Here is a 13985-nt window from a genome sequence, read left to right as displayed (position 1 = left end):
CAGCATGTGTTTGCTGTGTAAGCACAACATTTCAGGCTGTCACGCTTTTCATACCACCCAAACATACAGTGATGACATTTCAATTCATAGGCAGACAGGTATAGGTTCACACTGCTGGGATTCAAGTATTTAGCTTTTAATGAACACAAGTGCAGGGAAAATTTACAATAAAGGCTCAGCTTCATTGTATGTATCATTTTTTTTACACAAACAGATGGTGTAGGTCTGGCACTCTTGTTCCAACCCAAAATGATTCATTTCAACTGATTTCCTCTCTTTTCAGTTAAAGAGCTTGCAATGCAACAATCTGTATTGTGCACAGTCATGAGTTTGGTGCAACACTATACCTATTCAGTACCACTTTTCCTTCCTTTCCTTCCCTTCTCAAGGGTCCACTGAGCTGTGTTTCTCTGATCTTCCCTGGTGTTAGATTTGAGCTTTCTTTTAAAAAAAATTAAGACAGCATGAGCTTCTGATGCATTTTCTCTTACTGTTAATCTGTATTCTGTACATGACTTTATTACAGTTAAAAGACAGATTGTGGTACTATAGGACTAATGCAGACTACATGTTTGATAGATGTTGAGAGTAGTTACCACACTGTGTCTTTCCTGCAGAGTCTGGCACAGCTACAGCTTCATATCTCTCTCCCGATGTGCACAAAGTGGTGTAAAATGACTAAATTTTATACCATATGGAGAATGAAATGAAATCACCACTTACAAACTACAGGGTTCTGGCTGCTTAAGGAGCCGGAAATAGCCAAAAGAGCTGCAAACTAAGGCACTCAAGTCCAACCAACTTTATTTGTATGTTGCTAAAACTGGATAATGCATGTGCTCCTAATACAGCACCTTAAATATATTGCTAGTCAAATGTACTGTATTTTTGCGGGATGCGGGTAATGACATGCTTTGAGGATTAGCTGCAGGCTAATACAAAGCTAAACTACAGTAGCCTAACATGCTTCTTGGATTAACTGGCAAAGGCTTAGCTCTCATACATAAAACATGACGGACACTGCAGGAGAGAGACCAGCCACCACACTGAGCATGTCATGGCGATGTGCTACAAACACTGAGAGGCATGCACGTGCACACACATGCTAACACATCTTTCAAATGGAAAGCTGTCCCTGCCTCGCTGTAGCTGTGACAGCAGAAACGTCCTTGGCTTGGTCACTTTGTCGCTCTTCAATATTCACTATCTAATTGTAACAAATGGGGAATATCCAGTCATTTAAATTTTCAAAAAGGCCAATATTCACACAGAGAGGGAGTGAGTGATGAGGCAGAAGAAATGATGGGGAGGACGGAGAAAAAATACAAATGGGGGGTGCAGCTTTGATCCCATCACTTCTCACTCCAGGCACGCAGGGCTGAGCTGCCTCCTCCTCCTCTCTTCCTCCTCTTCTCAACATCTTTCCTTCCCCCCCATCCCCCCTATCCTGACACTGTATTGCTGTATTATTGATTCCAGCAGGATTCAGAGCTCCTCAACACTGGCTCATTTTCCATCCCACAGAGACATTTAGACAGACGAGGTCTCGGTTAAAGGGGAGCTCGTCAAACACAATGGAAATTACTCACTCAGAATGTTTTGTCTGTATGAAAAAAACATACAAAAAAAGGCATCTTTGTATATATGCAAAGAGAGTAATGAAATCTTCAAGATAGCTCTGCAGGTCGTATAGCGTACTTTAAAGAGAAAAATGTGAGGTCGGTATGATTCTGAGCTCTGCATCCAACTCTATTGTCTATCTAAGCTAAATGCAGGCTGAATGGACATCTGCTGAGAGTAGAGATAATGTTCTTTTGATTGAGACAGTAGCCTGGTAGACCACACATGCACAACATGGCAAAGGCCGTGCTAAGAAATGGTGCATGTGCTCTTAGAGTAGGTAAGCATGCATGTGTGAGAGTCTGTATTAAAGTGGTGTCAGTAGAAAGGTTGTCAGGCTGCTGTGTTTCTGTCTCACAGGAGCCCTGTCTGTTAAAGTAGCCCTCCCCAACACACACACACACACACACACACACCTACAACTCCTTCCCATCTATCCATCCAAGCACAAGTTCCGCTACCGGCACAGCTTTAACAGGGGACTAATTGTACTGCTGCTGCAGTGTGTGTGTGTGTGTGTGTGTGTGTGTGTACGTACAAATGCTGCCTGAACACTGAAAGCCTGAATCACGCCCATTCTGCAGACGTGGAGTGTTACCATAGAAACGAGGAGATGGGTTTACTCTCCCAATGCTTGTGAGTCTGACACTCAGTACAGTACATGTTCAAACCCACATGCACGCACACATAACAAATGCACACACACACAAACACACACACACATAAGCCCTCTCCTGGGTATGGCACTGCGGACTTCTCTCCAGCTGAAAAAAGAGATTATTATGAACTTGAAAAGGTTACAACCAACAATGGGAAGGAGCATGCTTCCTCTTCCTCTTACATCTAACACACACACACACACACACACACACACACACACACACAGAAACTACTTAACACCAGCTCTCACAACATCCCCATGAACTGAATCAATGCAAATACAGCTTTTCCTGATGCTTAGAACATAATAGCTTATTGGATGTGTGACTGAAGGGCTTTCTTCTTACTCAAGCTCAGGGTCTGGCATTTTAACAGGAAATCAATCAAGAGTCTATTGATGTCTATTGATGAAAGCTGAACATGAGCAGCTAAATAAGGGTTAAATAAACAAAGGTAACTCAAAATGCTTATAAAGGCAAGATCACTTAGGATGTCTTTTAATATAGAGTCTCTAATCATTTGTGCAAAGAAGATTAAAAGAAACACGAAGAAAAAGAAACGGCCTTAATGACAATGTTAGATTTCCTCTACTGAGAAAGTCAGCCGTGTTAGTGGAATACTAACAAATCAAACATTGGTCATTATTTGTTTTTGTTTTTTTACAATTTCTATCTTTTGTAAAATTGTAGCATTTAACTAAAATATAATTTTTATGGATAATTGATCCTCTGCAAGTTTTTCCACTAATTATCACATCATTCCTGATTATATGCAAATTTCATTAAAATAGAAACAAAATTAAGACAGTGTGCTTGGTGAACTACTAATTAATTAGATCTGACCTGAGAAAACAAAATCAACAGTTTTTCTTGGCTCAACAGTAAACTCCACTGAAAAGAGCAGCAGTTGGGATCTACCGTTGGCCAGATGGACAGATCATCTATAACATGAGGAGGAGGAGAGAACGAGCCATTAGTACCCTGTTTCTTTTGTTCTGTGCTGTTATCTATCAGCTAGAGTGCTTTTTACAACAGGGCCCTGAGGCTGTACGAGTGGACGGGTTGATCCTGCTTCTTGTCTCAAAGGTGGAGGCAGGTGGGCTGGGGAAGCCCAACACCTCAGCCCCCGCCCCATCGCCCCCAGGGCTGTGCTTCGCACTGGCTGGAAAAGTTCACACGAGCACACACACGTCATTCAATGCAATTTAAGTTATTGCAATTTGGCGCCATTCAAATAAAGCTCCATTGTTTCAGCTGATTGTACTTTCAACTCTAGAGTACTATTTTCAATCCAGTTTAATTTGCTTAAGAGGTTTGCAGTACTAAACTTACCGAGCAGCTGTGATAATGGTTTTCTGCACTGACAATTTAGAGAAAATGGGCTTCCTTTTATTCCCACATTTTGCATTATAAAAGGTGTGACTGCTGAATCAATACAGTATGGACACATTCAAACCACTTCAAAATTTGAATTTTAAGGCTGGATTTGATTTTTTCTACCACAGAGCAATGACTGCAGACATAACCCACATGCTCCGGTTCAGTGATGGAAAAGAAGAACGCAGCTTCAAGCTTCCTTTTAATACACCAACTCTGCTAGCACCTAAAAATAGCTCCCTTCTAACATATGGGAACCTACTCTACATCATAACTGCCACAAATTCCCCTTCACATGTACTCTATCTCACTAGGCACACACACACACGTATGCACATCTACTGGCGTACTGAGTTATTTTGGTGAGCCAAACTTCACTTCCCACTTGAGGCTGTGATTATATGATGTGACTGGTGAGGGGTTCTGGGAGTAAACAGAACACCACTTTACATGAAGGCCTTGAAAGCTCAAAAACAGCGGGGATGTTTGTTTACAAATATGTCTCAGAATAAGTGAGCGACTGCTTATAGCAGGTGGCTAATTTGAAAGCTGGCGGTAGCAAATGATACTTGAATGACATTTGCTAGAACACTCCCCTTGTTGCTTAAATTCAGAAAAACTACAACGTATGATCATGTTTAGAATTTGTATCAATGACAGATATGTGAAATCAGAAAAGTCTGCTACATGAGAGGCCATGTTTACTGCAGCTGTTATTTTAACAAATCGATTTCACTTGAATGATATGTGTTACTTACCAAGCACAGATAAGGTTTTAGGAACAGAAAGAAAACAAGGCTTAAAAGCTTTAAGTTTATTTTATGGCTTGAGCCAGACAGATCAATCTAATTGACCTCTGAGTGGAATTGTATACCTATATTCAACTCCATTAAGACAATTCTAGCTGCCTGCTGCCTGGATGATATGTTTAAAAAACAGCTACAACATCCTCAACAAGGCATTCAGACTAACTAGCATGTGAGTCTGCATGACGACACACATTTAGCCTCCAGCTACACACACATGCCCTAATAAACTGATTTGCTCATGACTGATGCTGAAAGGGCAGAAAGACAGAGAGTCAAAGGGGAATTCCAGACGTGTAAAAGTACATAAACAAAAATATATGTTTGGATACTTTGCACAAAAGCTCTAGTTGAAGGCAATAAAAAATAAACGCTGACTTGAGGCAATAGCTGTAATAACATGGAAAACAAATTATTTTTTTCCATTTCGCCAAGTCAACAACAAAAACAACCATCTACAGCTAAAGCATGTTACAGCACATTATGTGTGCATGAATGCATGTAAATACACAAATGTGTTTTTCTGTGTTTCAGCTTCATGGTATTAACATACGTCTCGGGTGATCCGCACAGTGGACAGCTCTAAGTACGTTAGTTTTCACACCTGGCATTGAAATGCGTCTTGAGTGACCATTTATGACCAGATCTCACTTCCCCGCTCTATATGCAAATAAACACACAACATTTATGTTTGCAACGACCAAAAGCGAGTCTGTTGTTAATGTATTTATGAGAAAGAGAGAGAGAGAGAGAGAGAGAGAGAGAGAGACAGCAGGGCAAGGGGGCTGCACACAGCTCTACAATGAAAAAAAGGTTTTAGTCATTTGAAATAGTAAAAGAAAAAAAAAATAGATTAGGTCCACAGTAATATATTTCCATTTTAATTTCAGTGTTGCAAGCATCGGTTATATGTGGGGGATGCCATAACTCAAGAGTAGTGGGAAAGCCAGGCAAACCAAAAGTCATGTGTTTTAAACCTAAAATGTATTAATGTGGATGTGGATACTACTGAATTATAATACTGAATTCTCATTAAATAAACAGCAATGATCAAATGAGGGAGAACAAGGCTCAAATTATTTGCTGAAATACTCAAAAAATGTTTTCTTCTGAAAGAACTGTGAAACTCTGAATATTCTCATGCTGGTCTGATAAACATGGTAACCTATCCCCTATTACCTATTCTCAGAGTTTCACCAAAGAACCTTGCAAAGCTTTGGGGCCAGGCCTGCTCGGCATGAATGGTGGCCTCTGTTACCCTATAAACAGTCAAAACAGAGCTCCCAGCCTTCACACCACACCCTAAACCAAAGCAGTGGCAAAGAGAGGACAGGGCCACTCTTCTTTCCAAGAGTAAGATCTTAAGCTTTTTTTAAAGAGGGGAGAAGAATGTTACTTTTAACTGCACACCAATGCAAATCAGCCTGCAATAAAACAAACCGACATTGAAGAGCTTCCACTGGAGCCTACAGATTTTTGTAAAACTATCTAACTTAAGTAGACTTTTTCTTATTTGGAAAAAAGGATAGTACCCATCCCATCAGTTTGAATGAGTAGTTTTGACACTGAATGGCACCAGATGTTCTCAGAGTCTGATTTTCATAAACCAGGATAAAGGGATTCACTTAGCAAGCTTTGAGAAAAGCCAGTAAAAGCACAAAGAATTTAGCTCAGTTGGCTGAAGCTCTATATTACATCCCCCTTAAGAATGCCAAACCAAGGCCACTAAATTAAAAAGAGGCCCAGCATATATTTGGACTGACCACCACAGAAATGAAACCTTGGACTCTGCTGTACGGAAATGACAGAGTAACCGGAAAAGTTAATATCCCACTCTGAAAGCAGAAATGCAATAATTACATAATTACATTACACAAAATATGTCACCACATTCATCATGTCTGCCTCTACGTAGCATTAAAAATGCACTGTACATTCATATGGACAAGCACAAACGTGTTTATAGCTGTTCAGCCTTGATCTGTTCACCATATCATGAAATCAAAGTCTGAAGCCTGTCTAGACATTGACCCACTCCTACACAATCTACTGCACCAGAATAACAGAATTTCAACACACACACACACACACACACACACACACACACACACACACACACACACACACACTCCTTATATGCAAGTTCAGCCTGAGAGAGCTCACTCTATGAAATGAAAGCCATTAATATTGAATTTCTTGCCTTGCGCCAATTCACTTTTCACAACTACTGCACAAAGTCAATCTCAATGCGTTCCCCATATGGAACATGACACACACATATACACACACATACACACGCTGCTAGGATTACATCTCATACAAAACTGAAGGGGCAGGGAGGGGGAGTGGAAAAAGAGTCATGATAAGGGATGGGGGAGGAGAGGGAAAGGTCCTCAACTGTCTGCCTCGGATGGTTCAAAAAGGTTAATGAATTAGTTTTCGCTTGACACCAGAAGATCATTTGGTGAGTCGGCGAGTGCTCCAATTCAATAAAGACTTCCCCTCCTTCCTCCCAGACGCTCTGAATGAAATATAGTGCTTTTATAGAGGAGACAACACATCTATGGGCACCAGTGCATGAGTGTTTGAAAAGCATCACTGCATTGCCTTCAGTAATATATTCACTTTATGTGTATGGATTTAGCTCATGTTGATGCATAACTTTTAAGTTGTCTGAACATGAAACCATGTTGACATAGAGTGATATCGTTACCTAGAGAGTTTCTTACCGATTCTGATCTAAGATTACTGGGAAAATGTAATTAAAAAGAGTCTCAAGTGAGATCGATTTATTGAATCAAAGGAAGCAACCGACCATACACGGCTTCCACTCACTCAAAGTCCTCTTTCAGAGTGCTGAGTAGTACAGTAAAGTGAAAAACCTGCTAAAGCCATTAGCCTAAGACCTGAATGGTTTTGTCTTCATCTATATGGCTCTGGAAATGTGAAACCGGTAAGCAACAAACCAACTACAGGAAAAAGAGACTGACACAAAAGCATATATCAAAGCCAGTTTTACTCTTCATTACCCAATTACCAATTAGCTGAAAACTGAGCGTGAGTAGGTACAGTGTGATCCATAAGCAGGTATTTAGACATTGACATATTTTGTGCTGTTTTGGCTCTGTATTCCAGTACATCAGATTTGTATTCAGAGGTTGAATAACTGAGTTTCATCATCTATATCTTCAAATATGGATATATTAACACCCTCAGATTAAAGCTGACAGTAAGTACTCTGATCTTGAAGACACTGTTTCATTTAAAATCAAATGAGTTGGAGTATTGAGTCAAAACAACAAAAGATGTGTCACTGTCACAAATACTCACCTAATGCATTGTATGTGTGTGAGTATGAAGCTGTGTACATGCATGTTAGAACACAAGTTTACTGCAGGTCTGGTTCATAGCCCTTATGTTTTTGTCTGTCTGTGGCCTACTGACGAATGATAACCAATCTGTCCATCTCTCGCTAAGTCAAACTTGTCTCCCACACTTGCTCTCTTCCTTAGTGTTCTTGGATTCTGTGTCTTAGCCTACTTCTGACCATTACTAATCCGAGTCAGTGTCTTCCCTCTGATTAGATACACATTATCCATCCTCTAGACACCTTAAGTGGTTCTCATTTTACTGCTGTAATTAATGCAGCTCCTAATCAACTGAAAGGCTCTACTACCTTTGATTCAAAAAGATTGGGAAATTAAAGGAAAATGCATGAAGGAACTGAGCCCCATGTAATCAAGACCACATTACAATACTGTATGGCTTTTGTCTAAAATATGCACTAAAGTGTTCCACTTAAACAGACAAGTCAATCACATCACCATCTGAATGACTTTCTGTGGTGGGTTAAGCCCCTAAAAGGCCATCAAGGGGACAGACAGACACACAGCAAGGACAGCAGGGATTTGAACCTGTAGGTGGTCTCTGTGAGGCAGAGCCTGCAGACACAAGTGGCTGAACAATAGTGTGACCAGGAGGTCAACGGAGCGATGCAGGGACAAACAGAGAAGATTAAAGAAACGCCGTAGACGAACAAGAGATTGTTGGCTTAAAATGTCCAACCCTAAAGCTAAAACAACTCAGATTACCCCAACAGTATGGGCTCAATGCCCCCAAAACAAATACATGATGTAATTCACCAACACCCAAAACATTTAATCATCTTCTTTAAATAACAACACATTTTTCAAAAACTTACTTTGTATGTGCTTGTGGGCCACTCAGACCAAGGCTGACTCAACTTCAGGATAAAACAATGATTCAGTTCAATTCAGTACATTTTCAATAATTTCTGAAATCTACTGACCAGAATTAAAGTTTAAAAAAGGATTACAAATGCAACTGAAAGTAAACAGGAATGTGTGCAGGTGAACTAGAGTTGGACAATATTTTTTGCAAAGTTCACAATGTACGAATCAATTCAATGGCAAAAAAAGGCAGTTTAACAATTTTTGTATTGTTTTCTTTTCAACAAGAAGGTTGGTAGTATCGCATAAATATGCCGAATCCTGGAGAATAATACTTGGCATGTCCGGTGGTTAATCGAGTCACCCAGGAGCCTCCAGTAATGTCCTTAACCCTTCCTGTCATCCCATCATCCACAGACTCTGCTGGTCACTACTTAACCCCAGCAGCCACTGACACAACCACTGACTCAGACAGATAATTCTGCAAGGTGTTTGAGGCGGCCTAATGGAGCTTTTGTAGGCTTATAATGACAAAGTCTACACAATAGGCCGATTGTTTAAATAAGATGACCCAGGAGTGATTAACAGGATGTTTAGAACCGAGGCAAACCAGATCCAACAAATCAATTACTCAAATCACTGACACTCTGCACTTTACTTCAAATATGAAAACAGCAGATAAAAAAAAAAAAAAACAAACCTCTAAATACATAAAAACAACAACTTTTAGGACTAACCAATGTTATTCTAACACTATCAAGTTAGAGGAAATGTTAGATCTGACTAAAAGCTATAGTTGGCCTTACAATTCATTGTTAAACCATTTGATATTTCTTTATTTGAATGCCACCATTTATGTGATAAGTCTGCCTTTACATAGTCTTCGAACAGCTACAGCCCCTGAGGATGTGTGTCACAGTCCTAAGTCCTCCTGAGTGTGGGAAAGCTGTGTCTCTGTCAGTGCGACTGCTTGGCCATGACAACATTTCTGAGCTCACTACACTGTCGCAACAGCATGCTGGGTCATGCTCAATTCCTGGTTATCACAAACACAGTTGAGGCACTGTTGCAGCAATGTACTGAATCATATCTCTCTGCATTGATTCAATTCGCTAAGATCACGGGTTTCACAATTGGCATAACACTTGCACACAGTAAAGAAGTGACACTGTATTTAAGTAATACTGTATGACAGCAGACTGTAACAGGACACATTTAAAGCCAAAGATCTGCACAATTGCGTAGAATACAATCTTGACACCTGACATTTCAAAATAACCTGACAGTAAGGATGAGTGACACAATATCATATGATAATGTCATGACAACATACTGTCTAAGAGATAACATTAATACGCACAATTTAGAGAAACTGGGACCTTGTGCTGTCAAGCCAAGTCAGGCTTTGGTTCAGCCATTTTCCCAGGACTTCAGAAATCAGTCAGACAGTTCAGTATCTCAGGTCATGTTGAGACCTAGTATTTTGTATTTGGATACATCAAGAATGTGCCTCGATGGAGCTGATGAGATCTGCAGTTGACACCTGGTGTTGCTGCCCACTCTCACTTCTGATATAATTTGGGAGAAACTGTGAGCACTGCTACGCAGGAAAAAATACTAATTTGCCATACAGACAGAGATGGACTACAAATTGAGATTATATTGACTTTTTTTTTAACTAGCCTTGGGTATAGGCTGCAAACGCTTATCCAAGCAGTTTGACACAGGAAAATCGACTGTGAAACAGTGGTCAAGAGATGGTTCACGATGCATGTGCACAAATGTAGTGTAAATACAAATATTTTCTTGAATAATAGTATATCAATGCATCATTCCCACCAGTATTTACAGCTTGTGGGATTGCCAAATATGCATTAAAGCCTTTCTTTCATTTTTCCTCCATCTTTTACTCCCTCCACACTTCCTCCTCCAGTTTCTCTTTAGTCCATTAGATAAATAGGAAGTGTAAATCGTTTCCTTTTGGTCCAAGTAATGATTAACTGTGGTGAGAACATAGACTGACATGTTTCAGGGCCTGATGAGCAGATATTGTGCTAAGCAGCAAACACAGCCTCAACATAAGATAAGACTTCACTACATGTGACTTGGTGTTCTTCTATCACCGTCAAATCTCTGACTAAAGCTTCAGTCAGTCTTACTTGCAAAAAAAGTAATGATGTGAGCTGCATTTTGTAGTGTTGATCTCTCTCAAGTATAACTGTGACAAACTGAATCCAAAATAAGGCTGATACATATATCAAGGTCATCATCCAACACGGAAATGGTGCACAAGTCGATTTTTGAAATAAAAAGAAAAATAATCTAAGCAAGAAAAAAAAAAAGAAATACCAGACAGTCATCAGAGTAAGTTGGAGAAGCAAAACCACATCCATGGTTTTATGTCTTTCATATTCCTGATTCCTGTCTCTGTATATTCACTGGGCCCTCTCTACCATCTGGATGATACCACATCACATGCAGTCACGCACATACACACATCTGCAAAAATATCTCCATTTATACTGCCAAATCTTCATTGGGCATATGCTTGTGTGGACACATTTAATTCTGTGCACGAGTGAAAGCTGTGTTGTCTGACTGTATTGTTTCACTGTTACAGCTTTATCATCATGATTTTACCCATATCAGTATCCACTTTCTCTTTCAGCAGATAACTGCAAAGAAATATCTCTCAACCTTCACCCTCGGCTTGGACATTGTTGAACAACCTTAACTTCTGATGAAGCAAATAGAAGAACAAGTTGTATCTGACTTTTCAGCTTGTTCAGCTGAAATCAATCTTACCTGATAATAGGCTTTTATCTGCCTGATGAGAATAGAAAGGTTCTGGATGCGCAGTGTGGGGTCATTGTTCACTTTCTTGTTGGTCCTCTGCACTGTGGCCTTAGGGTTTCTGTGGGGAAAAAAATGGCATACTGTTATTTAATTGCTCTTTGGAGCAAAGATGAATGTCAGTTAAAGATGTGGACAGACACATTTTAAAGTTAGTGACACTGGCTTGTTTTCAGTTTGACACTGTTGCTCTGTGCAATGGAACAGGGATGTGTGTGTGTGAATAAAAACATTAACAGCAAAGTGACAATGGATCCTTGTTTGAGTGCCATAACCACTTAAACAAACCACAGACACATTAAAAGACAGAGCCAAAAAACAAAGCTGCTCCTAGTGGTCTACGACCTTCAAATCAAATTCCTAAGTGAGTTAAATCCAATTCAAACTTCTTTGTAAAGCATTTACATTTTTAGGCCACATTTTCATACATATTCGTATTGACACATTTACAAATTCTACAATACAACTCCTGTAGACTGTACTTCAAACTTCTGAGAGCGGTTCCATTAACATGGTAAAGGGAGTTAACATTCATCAGAGCTCAAAAATAAGGTCAATAACTCTCTCATGGTCTCCATTTCTTCTCATCCATCTAAATCTAAGAAAAAAAGTACCTTCATAGTGTTTACAGAATAGAGAGGCTGTGTGTTTATCTGACTGTGTTGCCCAGGGGATTTTAAAAGGAGCATGCATGACAACTGCTGTTATCACGGGTGTCAACATGTTTTAGTGAGCATCATAGACATTCCACACACTAACACGGTCCCACTTCCCCAGCTGCCATAATCTACAGCAAACTAAAATTTGCATGTCTATTGAAATTACCTTTAGAATATCAAACCTAGTTTCATGTCAAACCTCCTTTTAAACTAAAATTTACTGCAGAAGACATTCGTGTAACTAATGAAAAAAAAAAAAGATGTCCTTGGAATATGTCAGTCGTTCTGTCTCTTTGGAAAGCTTGACATGCTAACTACCTGTCAGTTTCATGGACAGTACTAAGCAGCCATCCATGCAATCATCAACTAATTACTTTCCCATGTTTAAACTCTAAAGCTCCTAACTGCTACCTTTGACAGAATGAGAAGTATTGATTAAAATTTTGTTCAAATGGTAGTTTTTGCACACTTATAAGTTAAAGGTTAAACAGACTAATACTATGCAAGATCTGTGGCCTTCATTTGGTATTTACTGATCCCCCCAAGGTAAATTCCTATTTCCTTGACCCCCCACTTTACAGAACAGAAGTGGTGACAAAGCACCAACCCTAGAGCTGATATGGTTTCTCCAAGTAGTAGAGTGACACTTTAAAAAGAGAGACTTGTTGTCACACCTCACTGATTTCAAATATCTGTGTAAGGCAGTAGGATTTGCCTTTCACACTTAGGTCTTCCATGCATTCTACTTCAACTCTTTCCTTTCCTCCTTTCATGACAGAAGCACTATTGGACAGAAAAGCAGTGAGTTCAAAAGTAATAACATGAAGAAAGAAGAGCGTTCTCATTTATCATCCAGCTTCAATGATGAGCTTAGTTTTAAGTTAACAGGCGAATCAAGGTGGAGACTGAATGTGCTTCAGCAACCACACTAGTAGTTGTCTAACCTCACAGTAGATCCCATAATTCTCACTGATATCATCATGTATTAGATATGATTATAGAATTATACTGATTATCTTATAAGCCCTGACAGCGTGCAAGCTGCCACTGTTAGAAAAACACTTAAAAAAACCTGGTTCTCTCTTTATTTGAGGTAAATAAATAAATAATAACTAGGAATTTACAGCAGGGGTCCCCAAACTACGGCCCGCGGGCCACATCCGGCCCGCCAAAGCAATTGGAGTGGCCCACTTAACGATCCCAGACAATCCCTCTAAACATCAACCAATTTTTATTAAATTGCATTTTCCTATCATAACATCATAACATATCCGTACTTAAAGGTTGGCATTCTAATTAAAATTGACCATAGTTATGAGCTATTTATAGTTAATAGTGGCTCATCTTCACCTCCTCACACAATGGTATATTCTGACGTGACTTTGATCGTGACCAAGCCAGCGTCAAGCTGCAAAGTTCTGAGGTGGGAATCTGTCATGAAGGTGGTTGTGTCCTGCATAAACTTCATCAGAGCAAACGGACTTAAACACAGGCAGTTCCAAGCCTTTCTCTCCGAGCTAGAATCAGCCCACGGAGACGTGCTTTACCACACTGAAGTCCGCTGGTTAAGCCGGGGCAGAGTTTTGAAGCGTTTTTACGACCTGCTACCCGAAATCAATGCCTTTCTCCTGACAAAGGGAAAAACTGTCCCAGAGCTGATCGACACAGAATGGAAATGGGACCTCGCCTTTATTAACAGATGTGTCAGAAATTTTAAACGGCCTCAACTTGCAGCTCCAAGGCAAGGGAAAACTAATCTGACATGTATTCCCACATCAAAGTATTTGAGCTTAAACTAGCGCTGCTTATTGGACAGGTGCA

At 39.9% G+C, this 13985-nt stretch overlaps 1 protein-coding gene across 1 annotated transcript in view; it reads right to left on the bottom strand.

Annotated features, from left to right (window-relative positions):
• Positions 1 to 13985, bottom strand: part of ccdc88a (coiled-coil domain containing 88A) — a 65162-nt gene that overhangs the window by 39566 nt on the left and 11611 nt on the right. The window contains exon 3 of the mRNA XM_022752962.1: positions 11458 to 11566. Coding sequence (XP_022608683.1) covers positions 11458 to 11566 — 109 coding nt within the window. The remainder of the gene's footprint in view (positions 1 to 11457; positions 11567 to 13985) is intronic.

This window comes from Seriola dumerili, unplaced genomic scaffold, assembly GCF_002260705.1.
Source record: "Seriola dumerili isolate Sdu_G_001 unplaced genomic scaffold, Sdu_1.0 BDQW01000187.1, whole genome shotgun sequence".
NCBI classification, from domain to species: Eukaryota; Metazoa; Chordata; class Actinopteri; order Carangiformes; family Carangidae; genus Seriola; species Seriola dumerili.
Note: the sequence above shows the minus strand (reverse complement) of the source record. Positions and strands in the feature narration are given on the sequence as shown.